General features: G+C 43.9%; 1 protein-coding gene across 6 annotated transcripts in view; it reads left to right on the top strand.

Moving 5' to 3' along the window:
- The first annotated feature begins 6,063 nt into the window (after window positions 1-6,063).
- Window positions 6,064-25,667, top strand: part of TCP11L2 (t-complex 11 like 2) — a 41,849-nt gene continuing 22,245 nt past the window's right edge. The window contains exons 1-8 of one of the 6 annotated variants that reach the window (XM_032645034.1): window positions 6,065-6,340; window positions 12,691-12,821; window positions 12,925-12,975; window positions 14,151-14,298; window positions 14,744-14,935; window positions 18,281-18,416; window positions 22,823-22,943; window positions 23,954-24,174. In XM_032645034.1, coding sequence (XP_032500925.1) covers window positions 14,779-14,935; window positions 18,281-18,416; window positions 22,823-22,943; window positions 23,954-24,174 — 635 coding nt within the window. In that variant the 5' untranslated portion in view covers window positions 6,065-6,340; window positions 12,691-12,821; window positions 12,925-12,975; window positions 14,151-14,298; window positions 14,744-14,778. Of the gene's footprint in view, window positions 6,341-12,690; window positions 12,976-14,150; window positions 14,299-14,743; window positions 14,936-18,280; window positions 18,417-22,822; window positions 22,944-23,953; window positions 24,175-25,667 lie in introns of all 6 variants that reach the window. The other 5 variants (XM_032645036.1, XM_032645035.1, XM_032645033.1 and 2 more) reach the window with 5 other exon arrangements.

Raw genomic sequence — 25,667 nt, 5'->3', positions numbered from 1 at the left:
CTCTGTGAGTCATCCCTACCTGCCCGTGGTGGGCAGCATCTAATAGGTATGGTTAGGTCCCATGCCCATGGCCCAGTGAGGGTCTGGGAAGAATGTCTTCTCTCCTTTCAGCTTCGGTAGTAAAGTATTAATGGGATTACCATATTACCCCCTTTTTGGCTTCTATAGTAAATAGTAATAATGGGACTACCATTTGGGAAGCTGGACCACCAAAATGACAAATGGCCCCCACAATATCACTATCCATATTTTATACCTATGAAGGTAAAGCATATGTATCAATATAATGAGTGATACATATGAGCCCTCTGGTATGTGCGAATCCAAAGCATTCCCTCTTTCCACCAGAATACATTTGTTCTTTATATACAGGTAGTTGGTACCTGAACTGATTTTCTCTTCGAAAACTTTGATCTACATATATTTGTAAAATTTTAAAAATCATTTTTAATTTACAAGTATAATCACAATAGCCTTCTATTAAATAAAAAAGTCAGCTTGAGCATTAAAATTCATTTGACCACAATTATGTTGTACCCAGATTTTCAGGATTTGCTGATTATGTAGTTAGAGGTATACTCTTAACATGAACAATCCCTATCAGGGAATCGGCCAGAAACACTTTGCTGTTTACTTGCTTCTTTACTCCAGATTTTCTTAGCAGAATTTACTTTTTTTTCTTTTTCTGACTGCTTCCTATATACATGTGAGAGATGCATGGACAGCTTCATATTTTAAGAGAGTTGGCACCATTTCATTCTCCTTGCTACCTGGAAGGCACAGCCACCCCGGTACCTGGTCCAAGCACCCTTCTAGAGTAATGCAATGTGATTATAAATACTTTGGGCACTTAGTTGATACAGTGCTGGTATGCTTGTTGGCATGTTGTTATGGAAATTAAATAATAATGCCAATAGGTAATACTTTGCATGTGACTGTGTGTGTGTGTGTGTGTGTGTGTGTGTGTGTGTGTATAGAGAAGGCATGAAATGAGCTTTGTTTTCTATTCTTGACCAGCCACTTCAGTGAGTCACTCAGTATCCCTCATAAACCCTGTAATACCTTCTACTCGAACCCTCTGGAACTTAAGTAAAAACTATTGTACAGACACCTGAATGTTCGGGGCTCTCAATTTTTTATCCTCAAAAAGTAATATAATTACTTAAGTCCCATACCACTTTGGTTTATCATCAAAGGAAAGAAACCCTTAGAGGTTGCAGGTGGGGCAAAACATGTTTTTAAAATCAAAGGAAACTCCATGCACCTTGACTGTCTAAGAATTGGGCTTGAAGGGAACAACTTAAAAAGTAAAGTTGAGTATTCCACCCCCCCCAGCATAAATAATTTTGACATACCTTAGTGAAGGGCCTTTTACAAATCTATTCCTTTCCAGAGTTTACATAAAAAGCTCCTTTTCTTATCATGACTTTAAAAAAATATGAATACAAAGGAGATGGGAAAACTTGTGTAGTGTTAATAGCCCTCCATCACTAAGGCATATTGAGGAGGACATTCAATGATAAGAGTAGTATCATTGTGAGGCCATGTGAAATTACATTAATAATGTATGAATGAATACATTCTCATTGTAAAAAAAACAAGCCATTTGTATGTATATAGAATAAAGGAGGAACATCTCTCAACTTGCTTCCTTTACAGTTGGGAGGCTAACTTTTTAGTCCATTTCTATGCATGTCATGTATACAAAATACATACATGTGCTCTCTTGCGCCAGCTCTCTCTCAAGCATAAATGGTATCACCACACAGTGACTGTTCTATAATTCATGTTTTTATGTTGAACGCTGTATCTGAAGAGTCACATTTCTTAATCTTTTCCTTTATGTCTTCTGGGTTTTGCCTTTAATTTTAGAAGCTCTTCCCCCACCCCGCTGGGTGTTCCAATTGATTTTTAAATTGAGGGCCCAAATCTTCATCCATGGTTGAATGAAGGGCTACGAAGACATTTAGAAAACAGCTGCCTGCTGGCCCAGAGGTGGGTTAGAGAGCATGGCTGAGCTCTGAGCCATCATCTCTTTGGCCTCGCATAGGTGTTCCTTTGAGCTTCATCTCTCCTTGGTCCCTCCCACTTCCTGCCCAGAGCTGTCCTCATTGCTGGCCCTCGCTCTCTTTTTTGGCTTTCCAAGGGACAACTGTGGTTGCCAGTTAAGTGGAGGGGGCCCATGGAGGGTGAAGGGGGGTACTAATTAAGAATGGTTTTCTTTTTAGTATGGTAGGTGTGAGGCAATTGGAATGAGAAATAACCTCCAATTTTACACCAATTCAGTTGAGTAGAGTCAGGGGAAACACTGGTTTTGGTGAGTTGGAAACTTGATCAAGAATCAACATTTTGGGGCTTCCCTGGTGGCGCAGTGGTTGAGAGTCCGCCTGCCAGTGCAGGGGACGTGGGTTCGTGCCCCGGTCCAGGAGGATCCCACATGCCGCGGAGTGGCTGGGCCCGTGAGCCGTGGTCGCTGAGCCTGCGCGTCCGGAGCCTGTGCTCCACAATGGGAGAGGCCACAGCAGTGAGAGGCCCGCGTACCGAAAAAAAAAAAAAAAAAAAAAAAAAGAATCAACATTTTGATTCTCTCTCAGAAGTGGTAAATGATCTATATCTGCCTTATATTCAAGACCAAAAGGAAAAAAAAAGACAAATCTGCCAAGAAGGTGTGGCTAAATTTTGAACATTTAGTAACGGATCATCTTGTTTATATATTAGCCAAATTATTTTTCTTCATTCTACTTTCTATTGCCCTTTTCCCCCCCTTTATTGCTTTTTAGTCCTTCCTAGCACGTTAAGATGGACAGGGGAGAGAAAAAGAGATGCGATTCCATTTAATCAATTTTTCTACTTACAGTGGAGTCATATACTATGTGAGGGGTTAGGTTCTAAAGAGAGATCATAAGGTCAAAATCATGTGCAATCAAAGTTATCCTTGAAAATTCCTTAAGTAGACCATAAGACCTTGGAAACACCTTTTTTCTTTTCTTTTCCTTTTCCGGCTGTTCAGCTTTCAGGATCTTAGTTCCCCTACCAGGGATTGAAGCCCGGCCCCAGCAGTGAAAGCACCGAGTCCTAACCACTGGACCACCAGGGGATTCCTGGAAACATATATGTTTCTTCACCTGAGCACTAGATAAAGTAATTGTCTTGTATTTGAGGACAGATAAAGGGAAAATAAGCACCTTAAACACTAGACTCATATTCTGTGTGGTGAGATCAGAACCAGCGACATGATTTTCGAGGTCTTGTGCAAAATGAAAATGCAGAGCTTCTTGTTTAAAAAATATTGAGAATTTCAAGTTGGCAGCATCAGAGCATTAAACCTAGTATGGGGCTCTTCCAAGGTCAGGGTCTTGAGCCACTGCATGCTCACAAAACCAGCCTTGGATAAGAAGTTTGGAACATAATTGAGAAGCTTGGAAACTGAGATCAACTCAGGAAAGCGAAGCCTCACAACTCCCACGGAGAGAAGAAGGGGTTAAAATCATTGGCAGAGTTCCAGTTATGCTGCTGTGCTCCACACTCCCCGTCCCATCTCTGTCTAGTTGAATTTGCATTACGCTAGATCAGCACAAGATGCAGCCCTGCTATAAAAGTTAAATGGCTGAGAGGTTGCAAATCCATATTAAAATTACATTTTGGGATTTTCTGATTTATACAAGGCTTCACTGTAATTTAAAACTCAGATTTAAGATGTGTCAAAAGAAAAGTAGTATTTACATTTCTTTACCAAGCAAAAATTTTGATCTGTCCTTTGTTATTTGCCAAAGGTAACAGATCAAATTTAATCTATTGTGTTAATTTAAACAAACTGCATTACCATGAGTTCTCTAAGTGATTCAAAACAGAAAAGTTAGAAAAATTAGGTGTGATGTCTTCTTCAAATAAAAAGCTAATTATTTTACTTACTAAAGAGGTTGCCTTTTCAGACATTTTTTTTGGAAGGTCATGAACATAATCTGAGCAAGGAGGACTTTATTCTATGACGGCCTGAGCTCTCTGAGTAAGAATATGATACAAGGCTCTTTTTTTTTTTAAGGAAACTACCTAATGTTTTACAATACTGTATTTCTTCAAAGTGATTTTATATACAAGCCAGGCTAAGGACAATTAGTCAGGTAATTGACCAAAAGGTTTCCAGATAGCACGTTATTTAACGTTGATGTAATAGAAGATTGTTTTTCCAGGAGACTTTTTCTCCTTAGCATGGGTCTCTGGTTTTACCCTACCTCTTCTGCCTCAAGGTTCTCACCCCAGCAAAGGCTGAAACTTGACTCATCTGCTTTGATAAAAATTGCTTCCTCGTGGCTTTGAGAGTTACATATTTGAGCTTTAAAATAAGTGCCATGCCCGGGATCAGGCAGCTGGTGACCCAGGTAGACTGGACAACTCTCCCGACTAATGCTTACCTGCTTCACGTTATGTAATATGGCAAAACAATACTTAAGCTCCTGCAAAGCTAACAAAGGAAGCAAAGCTGCAATGTGTCATTGTCACAGTGTCCAGAAGTTTGGGGGATATTTTTAGTTAATCTTTCTATTGTGGAATCTTTAGGGTGGTGATGGCAGTTGTGTGGTGGTTGTTATTTGGCAAGAATTGAAATTAGAGGCTTCTGTCAACCTGACTTCTGATTCCAACAAACGGTATAAACAAGGTTCATAGGAAAGAACCTGGGTGGCAATAGCATTTTCTCTTTAATCTCTTGATTTGCAACAAGTTGTGTATTTTAGGAGAAGGGAGGAGAGAGTGGCATAAGGAGACACAAGTACTACAAATTTATACAGATCACCAGCTAAGGTTGTTCAGAGTGGTTTGCCAAATAGTTTAAACAACACTGATTGAGTGCTTACTGTGTACAGCTCTAAGCACTGCTTTATCTCATTTCATCCTCACAAAAACCCAATGAGACAGTTATCATGTTTCCCCATTGACCAAGATCTCATAGTAGTATGAGCCCATGTTGTGACACTGAATGATTCCATCTAGGTTAACTGGCTTTCTGCCCTCCTTTAAAATGTTGCTTGTCTGGTTCTTTTTCTAGAACCAATTTTGCCTTCACAATCCAGACATGATTTCAGCACTAAATGGAAGTACCTGAGCCTATACAAAAGTCACTTACATTCTTGCATGAAACTGTCTCTCAAATAACACCAATGTACACCTGACAGAAGATACAGTGGCTTTCGTGTGTGCGGTTGGGGGGAGGGTGTTTCTGTACACTCTGAAGCACACCCACAGCAGAGCCGAACAGTAGGCCTGACCGCACCGAGCTCCCTGGGACTGCTTATTTACATTAACCGCTGTCGAAACTTCTCCGGGAAATAGATGCCCAAGAACCCTAGGGGAAGTAAGATGCTTTATCTTTCGCGTCCACACGAAGTTTACGTCTTCAGAGAGCCTGGGTGGGTGTGACTCCCAGGAGCTAATCGTCCTGTCCAGCCATATGCAAATCTGGACTCCTGTTTCTGTGGAGGTGCAGATACAAACACAGGTGACAAGTTGGTTGCTGACGTGAGTGGGAATGCACTTGCCCGTTTGTGGGTTGGATTGTCTCAGTTCAGACCGTGTGATAGTGGGCACTTAACTTGGATCGCCCAGTCTAATTGAGGGGTGTTCGGGCTGTAAAAGTTCCACGCGCGGCCGGGGACCTAGCAGCATTGCTTACGGTGGTGCGCCCCGGGAGCCCGGGGTCGCGGCGGGGGGGGGTCAATCCAGCGCTCCACAAGCACCTCCGCCGGTGGCTCCGCCCTGTCCCCAGAATCCCCGTTCCGCCCCCAGAATCCCCGCTCCGCCCCCAGAATCCCCGCTCCGCCCCGTCCCCAGCGTCCCGACAGGCCCCGCCTCCAACACAGAGAGCTGGGGATGGCACCGCTGCCCTAGTTCCGTAAACACTTCTCTCCCCGCCCCTACCAGTCCCCGGACCGCACCACTCTCAGCCCACGGGGGGGAAACCGTTCCCTCTCGCACCCAGAACACACCCAATCCGAGCTCTCCTTGGACTCTTTCATCCGAAGATGAGGGAAATGTCCTGTATTAGGTCAGATCTGTCAGAGCTCGGACATGGAAGCTGAAGTGCCCTAGATTTCCCCTTCTCCCCGATGCCGTCTTCCCCCCTCTCTCCGGTTACGTGATGGCCACGCCGTGGCTGCCTCTCTAGAGTCCCTCCCGGTCCTTTAAATGCCGCGTGGGGGTAGGAGGGGGCCGGGGAGGCTGAGGGTTGCTGGACTCGTGGGCTTCTGAGGTGTTTATACCGTGCTGGGCGAGGGAACACCCAGAGACGCCCGAACCGGGCTCACTCAGTCGCCTTTCTCCTCTGCCTGTCGCCGCGTCGGAGCCGGTGCGTACCATCCCGGGGAAGGGGGTCGCGGGCTCTGAGGCGATGGGCCCGGGCCGGCGGAGAGGGACACGTCGCCCCCGGGCAGCCCGAGGGTCTCCCCCGCCCCACCTTGGAGCGCCGTTTTGGGACCCGGGGGCAGGGGTGGTAAAGGCCCGCTCCTTGCTCCCCCAACCCGCCACATCACCTTGTTTGACCTCGAACCGCTGTCCCGCGTGGGAGCGGGACGCGGGCGCCGAGTGGCCACGGTGGGTGTTGGAGCGGCCGCGGGCTTCGGGCCCTGAAGGCACCAGGGTCGGGGCCGCTTGGCCTCTGCTTACATCCCCCTGGGTCCGTGCCAGCGACCGCGCCGCGAGCGGCTTCCCACCATCGGGGCTCCGGGAGCGGGCATCCTGTCGCCTGCAACCCCTTGCCCGGGTGGGCGAACTGAGTCGCTGTCGGGGCCGGGAGGGGCCCCACCTGTGTGTTTGGGGTTTGTTGCCCGGGTTTCCTCGGTGCTCGGCTCGGCCTACGCCGTCCCCTCCCCCAAGAGTTTGTTTTGACAGGAAACGTGCTGCTGGAGGGGAGGGGCGCCCAGAGGACGTGGGCGAGGGGTGTGCCGATGCGTCCCCACGACTGTACCCTCAGTTGCGGGGAAGAGGCGGGACATGCCCACCAGGCCCGGGCTCGAACCCCTGGGGCGGTCAGGGTTGGCTTGTGCTTCCCAAGGCTGCTACTCTGTGTGGCGCCACTTCGGGTCACAGCGATGATTTGAGATGGCACGTGGACGAACGTGGTTAAGTGTTTTCGTTAGTATTAAGAAAAACTGTTCCCTTAAGCCGAGCGACTTCACAATGATATAAAGTTTCCTTTCAAACTAAGTGTATCTAAATGCAAAAATCTAGTTCAGATAAAGAGAAGTGTTTGATAGAGCACAGGTGAGGATGGAAATGTGGAAACAGGCGTGAAGAGTGGCCCTCAAGTGACTAAAGTTTATGCTGTCTTCGATGGTTATCCTGTTACTTTCACCTTGAAGAAACTAGACAAGCTGTCCTTGTCCCCGGTCGGCCCCTCGGCCCCCAAGATCCTCTGGGTCCCGTGGGTCTCCAGCCCAGTCAGAGACCTTGCTCTGTCCCACCTGCAAACTTAATGAGGTTATGACAGTGGTTCCCACTGCAGGAGGCGCTCGGCCTGCCTTTTCCTCTTGCCTCCAGGGATTTCATCTATCACCCTGGCAGCCCGTGGAGTTTGCCTGACTTGAAGTGGCCCAGAGCTGAAGATACCCAGTCGTGTGTGGAAGCAGCTTCAGTGCCATTTTGTGGAGGGTTGAGGGCCCAGAGGGGGAAACAGGTACTAAAACAGGCCAACCAGGGGTGGGAGAAGAAGTGTTTTCAAGTGTGAAAAGTGCCTAGAAATCCTTCTCCCTGACATTGTAATGTTATGTGTGGCGTGAACATCTGCTTTTTTAGACAATGACTGGCTTTGTTGGCTTTTATCTAGCTCTTTGTTGGCTCTAATTTGATGCAGACCAGTATTCTCTAGCTGAATGGAGCAGGCACCTACCTCTCTGCCCTGTGGTTTTTGCTTTGCTGCGTGTGAATAGCTTTTTAAGCGCTGCTGCTCTTTAGGACTGGTTCTAAAGCAGCACTTCGCAGAAGATGAAGATTTTTCCTTATCACCTGCAGTGTTTTCTTCAGAGCCCAGTCCTACTCCTCTGACTCCCTGCCCTTTACTACAAATATATGAATGCTTGTCTTTGCAGCTGACCTTGATCTGGTCTTGAAGAATGATACCCGCTAGATATTTCTTGAAATTTTCTCTTTTCATGACCTAACCTTAATTGAATGGGTTCCATTCCTCAGGGCCCTGCTGGATAATCTGAATAATTCACTTCAAAATGCTTTTGACTCATGCTAGCTATAAGCAATTAACCCTTTTGATAATATTTGGGTTTTAAGAAGGGATTTTGCAGTGCATAAAGAATGGCTCCCTGATAGAGGATTTTCAGTCAGTCTAGTGGGGTGGTTGAGAATAAGTTTGGTCAATGGACTCTTTCAGTGATGCCCTTCACGGCATAGCACTTAAGCAGACACCCCGGGGGTAAGGTCAGCTTGTTACCACATGTGCAAGTGTCCACATGGTAGTGCGTAGATCGATGGCAGAGTGGGAGAGGAAAGAATGAGCAGTACACCAAATTTTCTGCAGCCATCCTAGAGTGGTAAAGAGCACAGGCTTTAAGGATCCACTGCCTGGATAAGAGTTGTGCCCCTGCCGCTGCAATGAACCCTCGAGCAAATAACTTAACCTCTCTGAGCCTCAGGTTCTTATCGGTAAAACAGGGATAATGATGATACCTTAGCTAACAAGGTTATGATGAAGATTCAAGATGATAAAACATTTTAAGCACTTATCATGGGGGCCGAGCCATGGTAAGTATTCAATAACTGTTAACTCCGATTGTTATTATTTGCTATCAGTTAGCATCAGGAGGTTGGAAAGGCACAATGTAAAAGTTTCTCTAAGCTCTGGGACTGTGAGTCTTTGTTAATTTGCACTGGGAATTGGAGAAGGGAGATGTAGCTTCTTCTCACAAGGAGCTTATAATTTAGTGGCAAGGCAGATTTGCAGAAAACAACTATCGTACTTTAAATGACTGCATAATGGGAATATGAGCAGTGTGAGTGAGGCAGAGGAGAAGGGCGGCCCAAGTTGTCTTTTGAATAGAACGTGGCTTAATTTGTTCATCAGTGATGCTCACTGAGCTCCTTCTCTATCCCATGCGGTGTTCTAAGCTCTAAGATGACGAATTTAAATGGAATTAGTGGAGATATTAAGGAAGGTCACTTTGAAGTTGTAACATTTGCTTTCAAATCTGAATGACAACAAGGCTCCAACCACACAGAGATCAGGGAGAAGAACATCCCATTGGAAGAGAAAAGCAGGTACAAGTGCTCCAAAGGAGGAAGTTTGGCATGTCTGAGGAGCCCAAAGAAGGCCATTGTGTCTAGAGCATGAAGGATTAGGGAGAGAGTGGTAACAGAATGAAGTGGGCAGAGGCCAGATCACAGAGGGGTTATAAACCACTGCCAGGAAACTTCTTAAGAAAAGGAAACCCACCTGGAGAAGAACTCTTAAAAATGATGATTTCTTTTGCCTTTTCAGAAGGGCTCTGGACGATTTCCTGTTTTATTCACTAGGCACTGTTCAAGAAGGACATTGGGATGGGTTTGACTGTCTAGAAGAGTTTCTGTAATAGAGTGGATCTAAGCTATTGTAGTGGTGGGAACAATCAAGATCTGAAAACTACAGGAGGCTGGGCTGTTCTGAATTAGACTTGAACTTTTGGTTCAGTACTTCTTCTCTTTTAACCTTTTGCTTGGAAATAATTTCAAACTTACAGAAAAAGTTGCAAGAACAGTACAAAGAACTCCCTGTTGTCTACATTTTACTCATATTCACCTATTAACCTTTTGCTCCATAGGCTTTATTGTTTTGTCTTTTTCTCTCTCGTTGGAGAGAAAGTTGAATATATCGCCGGCCTTTTTTCCTAAATGCACAATTACAGCACATTTATCAACTTCAGTAAATTTAACATTGTAATACAGACAGTAGATTCAAGTATTGTAACCGTGTTGTCAATTGATATAATAATGTTTTTTTTTTTTTTTTTTTTGCGGTACGTACGCGGGCTTCTCACTGCTGTGGCCTCTCCCGTTGCAGAGCACAGGCTCTGGACGCGCAGGCTCAGCGGCCATGGCTCACGGGCCCAGCCGCTCCGCGGCATGTGGGATCTTCTCTGACCGGGGCACGAACCCGTGTCCCCTACATCTGCAGGCAGACTCTCAACCACTGCACCACCAGGGAAGCCCTAATAACGTTCTTTATAGCATTTTTTTCTTTGGTACAGGATGCAATCTAGGATCATCTATTGCAGTCGGTTGTCAGGTCCTCTTTCATCTGGAACATATCCTCAACCTTTCTTTGTTTTTTATGACATTGATATTTTTTTAAATTCATGACTTCCTCTAATAAGAATAAAATAATAATTGATATCTGTGGAGCACTTAGTAGGTGTTTAAGTACTTGACATAGACTATTTCAATTAATCTTCACAACAATTCTACAAGGTAGATAATAGTATTGTCCCCAATTCATAAATGGTAAGTTCCCTGTCTCCAGTCAGTAAATATCTCGAGTCGAGATCAAGGAACCAGTCCATCTGGCTCCAGAGCCAGTGTTCTAACTGCTTCGGTGACATGTGCATTGTCACTGGTGGATCTTTGCAATCCTGAACCAGTGCAGGATCATTTGCAGATAGAGTTTGCTGCAGAAAGGAAATAAGGAAGTAAAGTCGGTAATCCGGATGCAGCCTGAGGATCACTGGCAAATTAAAAACTGATCTCTGCTCCATATGTGCTGGAACACAGGACTAGCCCCTTCAGGTCTCTGTACCTGTACCCTCCTCTCTAAAATGTCAGTGGTCATACTGCCATTCATTCAACAATAAGTATTCAGGTGCCTGCTGCCTCCCAGTCATTGACCTTGGAAAGAATGACATAATACTGCCTTTATTATTATAAAATGTGGAACAGTACAATGAAAAATGTGATTATTCTCTTTGAATAGTGACTCACTGGAGTGTTGGAGGCTTTGTTTTGGCGTTATCTTCTCTCTTCACATTGACTTTACATTTGGCCAGTGAGTAAATCCTCCCAGGTAGGATGAGAAGTGGTGTTCCTGGAAAGTTGTTTGGTTTGTTTGTGAGTCTCAATGGTGAAGGTTAAGTAAATCTAGGTTTGTCAGTATGAGAAACATTACCTTTCTTAAAGAAACAACCTGTTTTCGTTATCACTATTCTAAGAGAGAATCCAAAATAGCTTTAAAAACAGTCTAATTACCGTCAGTGTCTTTGAGTCAAGTAGCTTTGTCCCCAGATGACCTGTATGGAAACCAGAGACCAAGAAAGGTAAGAGCAAGTGTGAAGGAACTTACAGAAAACTGTTTACACCATGATGGGCCATTTGCTTTTGATTTTTGTATTTCAAACAAATGCAAGAATTCTGTCCTAGGTTAAATACCAGTCTTTGTTATCTGTAGGGTAACATGCTTTTATCATCATGGAATAGAGCTGTTCTTCCCTCTAGAGTTTTTAATGACTGAAATGATGATAATAACAACTACTAAAGCAAATAATACTAACAATAGCAAACATCTGTATCCTGTTTACTCTGTGTCAGACACTGTTCCAAGCACTCTACATAGATTGACTGAATGAAATCTCACACCAACCCTGTGAGTTAGGTATTATTAATATGAGGACGCAGGCGATTTCTTGATAGAGTAATAGTGTGCATTTTGGCCTCAAAGAAAAGTTTCTGCTTGGATCCACTAAAACCCAGATGTAATGTGGAGGCTTAACTAAACAAGAGTTTCTAAACATTTTGATGCTTTTACATTTTCCGTTACATCCCCTGTGCCAGAAACTCTACCTCCAGTGAATTGTTGGAAGAAAGCGTAGTTGCATGTTATTAAGTATGTCTGCCATGAGCGTATTTAATTTCTCAGAGCTTCTAGTGATGCCTCATGGAACTCTGGGTTTATAGCATGTTAGCAATTCCTCACTAAAAGACACCTGGTAGCTGGCCCAGCCCCCTCAGAAAAATGAGGTGAAGAGAGCAGACTCGATGTGGATAAAGTCACGCAGCAAATCAACAACAGACCCAGGCCTCACACCCAGGACTTCTGCCTCCTAACCTAGAGCTTTTTATTTTTTTTAATCTTTGTACTTAGCTGCCTTGTTAGACACAGTTAAGAAACCTATGAAGTGTGCTGTTCAGCTGGAGTAGAAAAGTGAAGTGGATAGTTATAGCTATTAACCCAGTTCATAAATTCCAATGGATGGAAGCTCTTATTCACTCTTACTTGGAAAAATAGCCAAAGTGAAGAGAAATTGAGGGCAGAGCATCACAGCACAGTTGTTACAGTTGAATGAATGAAAGAAATAATAAAATGGAAACAGAGTTTAAGATATTCTAGTAAGAGTGTGACAGGACCAGGGAATATTGAGTCTTAAGCCTGATAAAGCAGGTTGAGGTGGTAGGTACTCTGCTCCAGACCTTGAACTTTGACAGCAGCAGGCCTGTAAATGTGAAGTGATAATCAGTTTGCAAATGTTCTGGCTGCAGCTGTACCAGATGGGATTCAGTGATTCCCATTCAGCTAACACCAAATGAATATTTGTCACATACTTGACACTGATGATGGTGGGACGAGACACAGGTCCTGCCTATTAAGGAGAGTCGGAAGTAGCCACAGGAGGAAAATAGCTACAAGGGTCTAAGTGCTATTGTGCAGATACAAGAAATGTGCTGCAGGTGTACAAAGAAGAGTGCCCTTAGCTCTGGCCACGGCGTAGAGGGAAGGCTTCCTGGAGAAGCTAGCATTTTCGAGAAATGCCATCAGTGAGAAGTAAAATGTTGGCGAAGAGAGAAGCCTAGAGGGAAGGGTAAGCGCACCAGTTGGGATCTGGGGTTTGGTGGAATTGGAAGGGTTGGAGCAGACCCCTTTCTTCTGTCCTCTATCCTCACCCCCACCTGTCCCCCTTCCAGCAGATGGGAGTTAACGCTCAAGGAGAATCTAGTTTGCCTGCGGTAAAGGAGGTGAGTTCACCGCCGAGGATGCCAGGGGTCGGCCCTCAGTCTGTGTCCGAGATGGTTGGCTTCTGGGCTTTAGGAGAAGGCGAGTGTATCTACTGGGGAGCTTCCTGGCAGCTCGTCCCCACTCCCTGCCCTTCGGTTTGCAGAGGCAGCCTCCAAGTTGGTGGTTTTCTGTTTGCGAAAGTGGTAGGCTGAGCACGGGTGCATTTCTACAAGTGGCAGGACTGGAGAGGTTGTTTAGGTGAGGCCAGGGGCAAGTGCCCTTGGCTTTTGACCTTTAGTAAGTCCCTCTCAGGCCCATCCATTTCTCTGTCATCACCCGAAGGATAAAGAATAGCACTGTTTCTCTCAGCAAAGGCTCGATCCCCCTACCTTGGTCCCAACCCTGCCTCTCCTTTCGCGTGCTTCCTCAGCAATGCCTTGGTTTCCCGTTCCTTGTCCTCTAGCATCTGGCACACGCAGTTTTAGGTAACTGGACTTGAGAGCCATGAGAGGATGGCCCTGTGTATTTTGTTCACTGTTAACTTTTCCCAGTGCCTGGTGCATAGTAGGCACTTAATACACATCAAAGGAATCATTGAAGAAACTGCAGGCATTTCCAGGCATTCCATGGGTAGTTGTGGTTTCCCGTTCTGATAGCTTTAAAAGCTCTGAGTATCTCATTGCTGGCTCAGGTTTAAAGAGACTCAGTGAACCCTTACTATCATTACCATCTGTTCAGGATTTGAGGTGCCTTTCTCCTCGGGCCCAGGTTTCCCCTCAGTGTCAGCTATCACCACACTCATATCAGGGCCAGCTTCCTCCCAGGCCTGGCTGAGGATCCTGGGATCAGGCCTGAGCGTCCTGGGTACCCAGGATCTCCCTTCCAGTGGCTGACTGGGCCCAACTGCCCTGCCCTTCCCTGGGAAGCAATCTGATGTCCCAGAAACAGCCGTGGATATAGAGTCCAGGGACTGGTTTTATGGCACAGTATGTCTCCTAGTGTCTGTTCTCCCCCCAACCTGTGAATCAAGATCTTTTGTGCCTGTTTGTTCATTGGATGGCAGTAGGTACTGTCTAAAGCACAAACGAAATACCAGGCCTTACTCTTCATAGCGTGACAGTTCATGGGAAAATGGAGGAGAAAAACCTATATACTTGCTGGCCAGAAATTTTAATTAGTCTTCCTCTTTCCCTAGGAGGCTCACAGACAACTAAAAAGGCTGATTTCAAAAATATTTTATTTAAAACAAAGACAGAGGAACAATAATAATAGCAAACATTTGAATGCTGTGCTAAGCACTTTAATAAGATTAATCCTGTTTCATCTTCAAGCAACCCTATGAGGTTAGTCTTTCAACCCAGCTTGACTCATGAGGTAGGGAGTTAAGTGACTTCTCCAAGGTCACATGTCAAAAGACAGAACAAGCTTCAAACCCAGAGCCCCACACTCTCACTCTTACCCTCCCACGCTTTAGCACCCTCAGGAGGAGAGAGTGTGTGCTCTGCGCATTGTTTTTTGAGGATGCTTTATTGCTGGGGGCTGCTCCACGTTCACACCAAGTATGTCCTGTGTGAGCTCACACCTTGGCTGTGGAATCCCTTTCTGGAAGGCAGTCTTGCAGGCCTAGTGACAGCCTGGCCCGGGTGCCATGGGAGGAAGGAGGTCATCTTCTGGGGGCCTTTCCAGTGCTGTGACACATGCGACACGGCTTTCTACATTGAACGAAGCACCAGCACCACTGGAGGGAGTACCGCAGAACGTTGACACAGGGTCTGTTTGTCTGTGCAGGTGCTGTCTCTTTACCCGCACTCCAGTGACACAAAATGCCCTTCAATGGTGAGAAGCAGTGTGTGGGCGAGGACCAGCCAAGTGATTCAGACTCTTCCCGATTTTCCGAAAGCATGGCTTCGCTCAGTGACTATGACTGCTCCAGGCAGAGCTTTACAAGTGACTCTTCTAGCAAATCCAGCTCTCCTGCTTGTAAGCCAATGGGGAGTGGAGGTGGTTCTAGACACACATGTTGGATTTTAAAACTCGGAAATGAATGAGAGCAAAGTACTGACTTTCCCCTTCTAGATGTACTGGAATGGCACTGCCAGGGCCCTGCAGCCCTCTTGTACACGCTCTCAGCAATAAATTGCCATTGATGTTTACAATCTGCCCATTTTTATTTTCATCATTGTCTCTGATCTGCTTTGGTTTGGCTATAAATCAGGTCTCCCAACCCCACCTGTCTTCTCTCTCATTAGCAGAAAGCTACTCCCTCTTGAGATCATTTTTTGAGCCACATTCAAGGGTAAATTCAAATCGGTCCTTTCTTGTTTACATGGAATGAAACTTGCCCCAACTCAAGGGTCAGGCAGGAAATGAAATAATCTAAAGGGTTTCCTACTGATTTCAAAAACTGTTGTGCAAATAACCCCAGAGAAGTGCCCACGAGGAGAATTACTGCACCAGGAGTATGAGAAGGAATGAAAAGAGTGCCATGGTGAAGGGAGATGTCTTTTTCCTTTTTTGTGTGTGGAAGCTAGAAATGTGTGAAGCCATGTGTTTGTCTTTTTTTTTTTTTTTTAGCTTTTTAATTGACATTTTGTATGGGAAACATAACTCCTTAAGCTGCCCAAGCAAATGCAGAGAGAAGCAACTAGCATTTAATATGATCAAATACCCACTTCAGAAAAAGTTTGTTCATTTGTATTTATTTATTTATTTATTTTAACATCTTTATTGGAGTATAATTGCATTACAATGGTGTGTTAGTTTCTGCTTTATAACAAAGTGAATCAGTTATACATATACATATGTTCCCATATCTCTTCCCTCTTGCGTCTCCCTCCCTCCCACCCTCCCTATCCCACCTCTCTAGGTGGTCACAAAGCACTGAGCTGATCTCCCTGTGCTATGCGGCTGCTTCCCACTAGCTATCTGTTTTACATTTGATAGTGTATATATGTCCATGCCACTCTCTCACTTTGTCCCAGCTTACCCTTTCCCCTCCCAGTGTCCTCAAGTCTGTTCTCTAGTAGGTCTGCATCTTTATTCCTGTCTTGCCCCTAGGTTCCTCATGACCATTTTTTTTTTTTTAGATTCCATATATATGTGTTAGCATACGGTATTTGTTTTTCTCTTTCTGACTTACTTCACGCTGTATGACAGACTATATATAGGTCCATCCACCTCACTACAAATAACTCAATTTTGTTTCTTTTTATGGCTGAGTAATATTCCATTGTATATATGTGCCATATCTTCTTTATCCATTCATCTGTCGTGTATTTATTCTAAATTAGTACATTCTCATTTAAAAAAATGGAAAGGTAGATAAGTAGAAAGAAAAGAAATTATCGCCTATAATGTCACCCAAAGATGACAGGTGATAGTGCTTTGTCATATCTTCATACTGCACATAGATATACATTTGTATATGTATGTGGACTTTTTTCACTTACTATTATAACTAAAATATTTACTCATGATAATGTTTTTTTTAAAACGTTTTTATGACTGCTTACTACTTTACCAAGTGAAAATACCATCAATTTATTTAACCTCTGATTCATCATTGGGCATTTAGTTCATTTCCTTTTTTTTTTTTGCTGTTACAAATAGTGCTTTATGAACATCATGGTGCATAAAGCCTTTCTAGGAATTCCTTTGGATATAATTGGATTGCTGGACCAAAGGATACAGACGGTTTTAAGGAGAATCTTAATGGGAAAGAGAATTGGCAGAAGAATTTATTAGCAGCCCTCCAGCTTTCAGTGCTTTTTCTCACTCTTTATTACTATACATGGAGTTGATGTCTCCAGCAGGGTACCTAGGTGTCCTGAAGAAGGGTTTTACTAATTGTATATCAGCATTCCTTGCTCCTCCTCTTCTTCCTCTTCCATCTCCACCTTCTCCACTACCTCCTCCTCTTCTTATTTCTAAAATTATTTTAAGGACTTCCCTGGCAGTCCAGTCGTTAAGGCTCCGCGCTTCCAATGCAGGGGGTGCAGTTTCGATCCCTGGTCTGGGAATTAAGATCTTATATGCCGCGTGGCACAGCCAAAAATTTTTTTTAAAATAAATTATTTTAGGTAGCAAAGTATTGCCAGTCAGGATTGTTGTTTGAGGTAGTGATTTTTAATTAACAGAAGCCAAGAGTTCCAACAACGATTTCAAAAAGACATGACTTGTTAGAGTAATTTTTTGAATAATCTTTACAGATAACTAAAATAATTCTTTACCCACTGTTTCCTACTGAGAAGTAGATTATCAGCTTATCAGATTTATTTTATTTTAATTATCTACAATTATTGAGTTCTTACCATGTTCTTTACTTAAATTATCTTGTTTAGTCACCTCAGGACAGTCCTATGAGGAGGTAAGTTTTGCTTCAGCGAAGTCAAATGATAACTCCCAATTAGCAAAACTTAGAATTGTGCTATACGGCATATACTTTTCAAAATTATAGTTTTAAAAAATCAGTTCATTTTGAGTCTGCTTAAATTAATGGGAGTTATGAATTACAGAATAAAAAGTAGTCATCAATTTCCTGTAGAGTACATGTAATAAATGCAGATATCAATATTCGCTAAAAAATGAGGTGATTTAATTTTTAAAAATAACTTATAATAGGCTATATTAATAAAATTTTCTCAGAAACATTTGACAATTTATTTTCTTTCTTTTGTTTTTGAAGTTGTAAAGAATAGTTTTATTGCTTTGCCAAGCAAAGGGGCCACAGAGGGCTAATGCTCTCAAAACTGAGTGTCCTGACCTGGAGGGGTTAGTGAGGAGTTTTATAGTAATGGTTCAAAGAGGAGGATGTGATCAGCTCGTGGGCTTTCTTCTGATTGGCTGGTGGTGAGGTGCGTGGGAGTCAGCAGCATCAACCTTCTGGTTCCAACTGGTCCTGGGTCTGAGTGTGGTGGCAGCATATAGTTAACTTCTCCCACCTGGCGGGGGTTTCAGTATCTGGTTTCAGGATTTAATGAAGCTCAGGTTCTTGATGTCACATGGCAGAAAGAATTCAGTGAGAGACAAAGTGATAGGTAAGAAGTGGATTTATTTAGAGAGAAACACACTCCACAGACAGAGCGTGGGCTATCTCAGAAGGCGAGAGCGGCCGACAATTTATTTTCAATACAGTAACTGAAGCTATCAAAGGAGTTCTTAAATTTTTGGAGCCTTAAGTATTAAGTGGGGGAATTGATCTATTTTGATATATATTCTTCTTACTGAAAATATATGTTGGAGTAACTTAAAACCTGTGTGCATCAGGAGGCTTCATTGGATGACAACTCCTTCCAGAGCATTAACTGGTTTTTGTCTTCCTTTCAGCAACAAGCCCTCCCAGGGTTGTAACATTTGATGAAGTGATGGCTGCAGCAAGGAACTTATCAAACATGACTCTTGCTCATGAGATTGCTGTAAATGAGAACTTCCAATTGAAACAAGATGCCCTCCCTGAGAACAGGTAACTTGGAGGCATGTGTTGTGTATAACCTGTGCTGCAGACTCTGTGTGTGTGTGTGTGTGTGTGTGTACTGCAAACACAGACTTTCACACTGATTCCTGGACAGTCTCATATAATATCCACTGGGAGTTAACAGTATTTAGTTCTCTAACAAGGTCTTATAGTTGTTTTTAAAACCATTCCTCTAGGGTATATGTTAATTATAATCTTTAGAATTCAGCTTATATGTCTCTTCCTGAAGGAAGCTTTTCCTGACATTCCTGAGCTCACTAGACTACATTAAATCCCCTTCTAAAGACTCCTATAGCCCCCTCTACCTCCCTCTTGTTAAGATGTTTTATAATTTTAGGTTCAAAGTCTGTCTTTCCCACTTGACCAAAAGCCCCATTAACGGAGAAACTATGTCTATATTGTTTGCTCTGTCCTTATTGCCTAGCAGAGTGCCTGACATGTAGTACCTGCTCAAGAAATATTTGCAGCCTGACTTATTAAAAACGAATATTCAGGTTGTGAAAGATAAGTAAATGCAGCTGAGCTGCCAAAGTGGTAAGAGGTGATCCAGAAGCCTTGGAGGGAGGAATCACAGCTACATAGGCACCCCTGGTTAACCTCATGCCCAAGGGATCTCTAGTTAGAGCCATGCCCTTATATCCTATCTCAGGCTTTCTGGTTTTAGTGGCTCACAGGTCCCCTGGGACAAAGAGGAGAAAAGTCTTGCAGCCATTACTGCAGGTAAATAGTCTTTAGAGGCAAAATTGGCTCATGGGGGCTTCCCTGGTGGCGCAGTGGTTGAGAGTCCGCCTGCCGATGCGGGGGATGCAGGTTCGTTCCCCGGTCCGCGAGGATCCCATGTGCCGCGGAGCGGCTGGGCTCGTGAGCCATGGCCGCTGAGCCTGCGCGTCCGGAGCCTGTGCTCCGCAATGGGAGAGGCCACAACAGTGAGAGGCCCGCGTACCGGAAAAAAAAAAAAAAATTGACTCCTGGATAACGGCACTGAATCTTAAAACTCACAGTGCCATTCATAAATTGGGAGGCATTCTCTCTGTCAATTAAGACAACATATAATATTTGATTCCATTCAGAACTTTTCTTGTTTTAAAGCAGGAAAATAGTAAACACAATAATTTTCCTTCTTTAAAATATGGATCATAGTCTCCCTCCTGGGGATGTTGTTTATAATAATCACTAATACTTTTTAGGATTACTGGCCAAAGTAGGTTTATCTGTTTGGTTTTCTATAGTGACTGCATTTCACCACGATCCTTTATATCAGCTGTGCTGCTTACACCCCCAGGCCAGGCCACCATCGTCTCTGACCTGGACTCTTTGTGTCCTAACTAGTTGCCCAGTCTCCATCCTTAGCTCCTGCATCGTCCATCCTCCACATCCACAGGTAGCCACAGTGATCTTTCTAATGGGTAAATCAGATTAGATCATGTCTTTGCTTATAGAACCCTTCAATGGTTCTATTACACTTAGAATAAAAATGCAAACTCTTTAGTATGACGAGCAAGGCTCCCCTTCACTGACCATGTCTCTTCCTCCTTTTCCTCCTGCTTGCTGTGCTTCAGCCACACTGAAGCTTCCTTGCTGATCCTGGAGTACACCAGCTTGATCCCGTCCCAGGGACTTGGACCTTCTTCCTTCTTTTTTTTTTTTTTTTTTGCGGTATGCGGGCCTCTCACTGTTGTGGCCTCTCCCGTTGCAGAGCACAGGCTCCGGATGCACAGGCTCAGCGGCCATGGCTCACGGGCCCAGCCGCTCCGCGGCATGTGGGATCTTCCCGGACCGGGGCACGAACCCGCGTCCCCTGCATCGGCAGGCCGACTCTCAACCACTGCGCCACCAGGGAAGCCCCTTCCTTCTTTTTTAATGTTTTTCCAATAGATCTTCACCAGCTGCTTTCTTTTCCCCATTTGGGTCTCAGCTCTAAGGTCGCTTACTGTCTTAGAGAAGCTTTCTTCAACCACCATGTCAAATCTGCACCTCTTCGTCACTGTGGACCACATTGTCTTCCTCTGCCTTCCTTGTGGCTCTGAAATTGTCTTACTCCCTTTCAGTGTGTTTTTCTTCTGTCTCTGCTAACATGTAAGCTTTTTGAGAGCAGAGGCTTTCTTTTCACTACACCCAAGCACCTGAAACAGGGCCTACCACATATTGAATTTTGAATAAACATTTATTGACTAATAAAAATGAATTTTTGAAGTTAAAATAAGTATGTTTTATGAAGTACAGAAAAGACAAATTGGGAGTGTTTGTGCTTTAAATTCAAAAGTTGCAAATACAGGCTGAATGAAGGCCCTTTAGGATCAGACAGACCCCAGGGTTTGAATCCTGGCTCTGCTGTGACCATATCTGAGCCTCAGCATTCTCCACAACACTCACTCTAAATGCATGCTCCTGGGCATATAAGTGCCTTGCATGTAAGTACTTTGATACTGTGGAAGATACGAATTCCCCTTCTCTTCATTTTCTGCCACGGCTAGAAAATGTGAGCAAGGGAAACAACATGTAGAGTTGGGACATATTACCTTTGTTTAAAAGTGAAATAGCGTATCGTTAGCTGCTGATTTTTCAGATGACCCTCCACAATGACCAAGTCTTTACTTTTTTTTCTTTTTTTTATCAAAGCATAAGCGTTTATTATTTGTGACAAATAAGGAGACAGGGTGATAGCTCTCAAAGCACTGTCTCTTGTTACTCTTTAAAATATGGCCAACTCTCATATTTTACCAAGTTGGGGGAAACACTTGGTAAAATAAGTCAGATTTCTGAGACCAGGTAGGAATGCTTATAAATGATTTGACTGATTTCATCTCCACCCCTTCGTCCCTACCTCTTCCACTCCCCAAAATTAAAAAGCTTGTAGCCTTTGGGAAAACTTAAACTCCGACATCCCTCAAGGAGCTATGAAGTTGTTCTAGCTCACTCCTAGTTGGTGCATTCAGGCCAAGTACATGAGGCTTGTAAAGTTCAGAGCAAAAGTCTGTCCCAGCAATGTTTGTCTTTCTAATTGTTCTGTAATTGCTCAAGAGAGTCTCAAACATTGGAAATGGCATTTATGTTGAATAAATCTATTCAGGCAACTAGAATAAGTTTTCACATTTAAAGTGGCTGAGTAGAATATAGTATTTGCAGTTACGGAAACAGTTTTAACTCATACTCCTCAGAAAGCTAATTTTCACTTCTCATAGCATTATTGTATATTTAGCTATTTGTACTTTAAAAGAAAAATTAGGAGATATGCTTAACTATCAAATTATTAGTTCATTCACCATGCATTCAGTGAACCCTCAGTAAATGACAAGTGTTATGCTAGGTACAGTGGCAGGTACCTAGAAGAAGTGACCTCTACCTGAGAGAGGTGTATAGCCCTGTGTGGGATAGAGACTTGCAGGTAATTACAGTTCAGGGAAATACGCGCTTTTCTAAAAGCTGTTGCAGAATGGTGTAGGAGTTCAGTAGGAATGTGTGTTTTATCTATTTATCTATTTTAAAATTTATTTATTTTTATGGCTGCGTCAGGTCTTAGTTGTGGCACACAGGATCTTCGTTGAGGCATGCAGGATCTTTTGTTGCGGTGCACGGGCTTCTCTTTAGTTGTGGCGGGTGGGCTCTGTAGTTTGTGGCTCACAGGCTCTAGTTGAGGCACGCAAGCTCAGTAGCTGTGGCGTGTGGGCTGAGCTGCCCCGCGGCGTCTGTCATCTTAGTTCCCCGACCAGGGATTGAACCTGCGAACCCTGTACTGGAAGGCGGATTCTTTACCATTGGATCACCAGAGAGGTCCCTGTGTGTTTTAACATACGCCTATTTTAGGGCATTGACGTACAGGGTAAAGCAAGGTGGCCACTTACTCTATTGTTAGCTTTTCCTAGGAAGGCTCCTATTTCAGCAGTTTTGGTCTGGCCAACTTTAAATGGGACATCTAAGCTGAAGCTGGCAGGCAATCAAATGCATGTCTCCATGGGCCAATCTGTTCTGTTCCATGCCATGAAACTTCAGCTGTTAAGGAAAGAGCAATTTTGCCATCTCATCCCCAAAATCTAGACCAAGTCTAAAAGTCTGTGTAGAAGAGTAGCTAGGTAAATTATGGTATCTCCTTAGGACGAAATTTTATGAACATATCAAAAGCTATAAGGAGGAAGCATTTAAAAAATCTAGGGGAGACACTTAAGACAGAGTATTAAATGAAATAATATTGTACAGACTCAGTATTAAAACAATTATATTAAAACAATGCATTCATCGAACATATGTCAAATACATCAAAAGATTAATAATAGGATTATGAACAATTTTTATTCTCTGTTTTTCTGCATTTTCTAAGATTTCTACAATAAGCATCTTTCTTTTATAATCAGGAAAAATAGTGCTTATTTTAAAATCGATCCATTTCATTCCTGTAGCTTGGCCGGTAGAGTGAGGCACATTGTCCACCAGGCCTTCTGGGACGTCTTGGAATCAGAACTGAACGCTGAGCCCCCTGAGTATGAACACGCCATCAAACTGTTTGAAGAAATCAGAGAGGCAAGTTGATATTGTCTGTATTAATTAGTAATTTTCCCCCCAAAGGCTGTTTTCATGTCCTGCAGAGAGTATTGGAGACTCTTTTGAAACACTGAGCCAGTTCAGTCACCGAAAGGGTTTTTTCCTGCACCTCCTGGAATGGGGTGCAGGCTGGGAAAACAGGGCAGCGGCAGGAACTCAAGCCAATGCTTAGCATGTAGGGCAGTGGCTGTGGTGCTTCAGAGCACAGAGCCTGAGTTAGATAGACCTGCTTTAGTGACAGGCTCTCTCTTCTTAAGTCTGTCTCTGGAGTAGTTGTGAGAATTAAATCAGATGATAGTCATAGCTAACTTTTACAAGACACTTGCTCTGTGCCAAGCACTAGATTATTCATCTATCCTTACTATAATGCTGTGAGGTAGTTATGCCTGTTATTATCTTATATAAAGAAACCAAATTCCCTGACTCACCCAAGGTCACGCAGCTTTGAGGGGTGGAAGGGATTTGAACTGAGGCACTCCGGCTCAGAGCTTGTTCTCCTAACCACATGCTGTGTCTATAAGTACAGTGTCTGCTGTGTAGTGAATACACAATATACGTTGCTCATATAATATGTATTATTTCACATGTAAATATATTATACTAATAGAGCCCATGGGGATGTTTCTATTCGCCCTTCTTTAAAGGGTTCTTTTGGAGCCATGATCTGCAACTTGTCTTTGCACGGTTTCTCTGTAAACTTTTTGAAGTTCTTTCAATAGTATTGCTTCCTTGCCAGTTGTTTTCATTCCGATAGTGTTAGTAACTTCCCATGGGAGGGGAGGGGAGGCTTTCATTCAGAAGACAGAGCTTTCTTTTTAGAGTCAGGACCCTGGAGTGCTCCTCTGATCCACCACTTGATGCAAACTTCTGTGGCATCTGGGGCATTAAAATATGGACAGGGAGCTTGGTCATCTAGACACTGAAATTAGAAATGACAACCTTTATTCATGTAAGGATGCTGTTAATTTTTCTTTCCTCTCCCTGTATAGGTTCTCCTCTCTTTTCTGACTCCTGGTGGCAACCGGCTTCGCAACCAGATCTGTGAAGTTTTGGACACAGACCTCATTAGGCAGCAGGCTGAGCACAGCGCTGTCGACATCCAAGCCCTGGCCAACTACGTCATCAGTACGATGGGAAAGCTGTGCGCTCCTGTGCGAGATGATGATATCAGAGAGTTAAAGGCTACCTGCAACATCGTGGATGTGCTGAGGTTAGCGGTTCTGCTGCTTGCATTTTCTTAGAGTACCTTTGAGTTCATTCAGAAGGGAAGTGTGGGAATTGAGGAACACAGAATAAGGGTTCCTCCTCTCCCAAAGGAACCCTTGACCCTAGGAAGAAACCACCTAAGCAAGGGATAAGTCAATCATTTATTGTGTGCGTGGAGTTTTCACACTGAGTGACCCAACAAGGTTGTTAGCTGGCAGTGCTGGGCCCTAGAGGTGCAGTGATGAAAAAGGCAGATGCAATCTCTGATGCAATCTCTGATTACAGTCTAATGGGGAGACAGGTCTTGAACAAGGAATTACAGTTGTGATAAGTGCTGTGAAAAGGGAAGTAGAGGGGATTAATGGAGCCTCCAGCAGGGGGACCTAACCTAGTTAAGGATCCAGGAAGGCTTCTTCATTAGTTAGGGTATTGCTAGCTGCTATGACATGTAAACCCTGAGTTCTCAGTGATTTAACCAGTAAACGTTTGTTTCTCACTCATGTCAGAGTCCGAGTCAGGGATTCTTGGTCAGGCAGCCTTCCATGTGTCATTCAGGGACCCAGCCTCCTTCTCTCCTTGGCTCCACCCTCGCCCAGCTCCTTGGAGTCCTTTACATTTAGCTGGTGAATGGGAAAGAGATCATGAGGAAGGCATATCCAGTGTTTAACCACCTAGGCCCAGAAGCAATGCATTACATTGACCATACCTAGTCCCATGGTACCACCTACATTGAAGGTGGCCTGGGAAACGTGGCTGCTATCTGGGAACACATTTCCCAGCCACAAATCCACACTGCAGGAAGGCAACATGGACCTTTGGTGGTCGTCTAGCTATCTCTGCTACAGCTTCCCTCAGGAAGTGATGTGTACAGTAAGATCGTAAGACTCTAATCTGGCTGTGTAGACAGTAATTTCTTTGTGATCCCAGAGGAGAGAGGAGTCTGCAGTACTTTTTGCCATTGAGGGGAATTCTCCTTTTTTTGAGAATACAGCCACATTGAGAACTAAGTTTCACGTAATAGTATAGGAAAGGGAAGGGGAAAGGAAGCTGGTTTGCATATAATGGGTTACTTTATGACTCTGGGAAAGTTGACAACCTCTCAAAGTCACACTTTCCCCATCTGTAAAATAGGCTGTAAGTATCCTTAGAGTTGCACTCAGCTCTGGCAGATTGAGATTCTCCAGTTGTAGAATCCTTGCTTTGAAGGATTTTCTGTGGTGTTCGTCTTCCTCGTGTACTGAGCACCTACTGGTTGTCACTCTCCCCTGCATTTTGTGTTCACTATCTCATTGACTCTCACAACATCCCTCCAAGGTTGATCTTGTCCCTTTCTTTCACAGATGAAGAAACTAAGGCTCAGAGAGATTGAGTAACTTGTTCCTGGCCACAGAGCTGGTCAGTTGTAAAGCTGCAGTTGAATACAGGGCTGCCTAACTCTAAAATGCAGTGTTTTTCCCCCTGTGCTTTACTGCCCTGTCCTTTCTTTCCTTTTCTTTT

The sequence above is a fragment of the Phocoena sinus genome, chromosome 10 (assembly GCF_008692025.1).
Source record: "Phocoena sinus isolate mPhoSin1 chromosome 10, mPhoSin1.pri, whole genome shotgun sequence".
Taxonomy (NCBI): domain Eukaryota; kingdom Metazoa; phylum Chordata; class Mammalia; order Artiodactyla; family Phocoenidae; genus Phocoena; species Phocoena sinus.
This window is presented reverse-complemented; position numbering and strand designations above follow the sequence as displayed.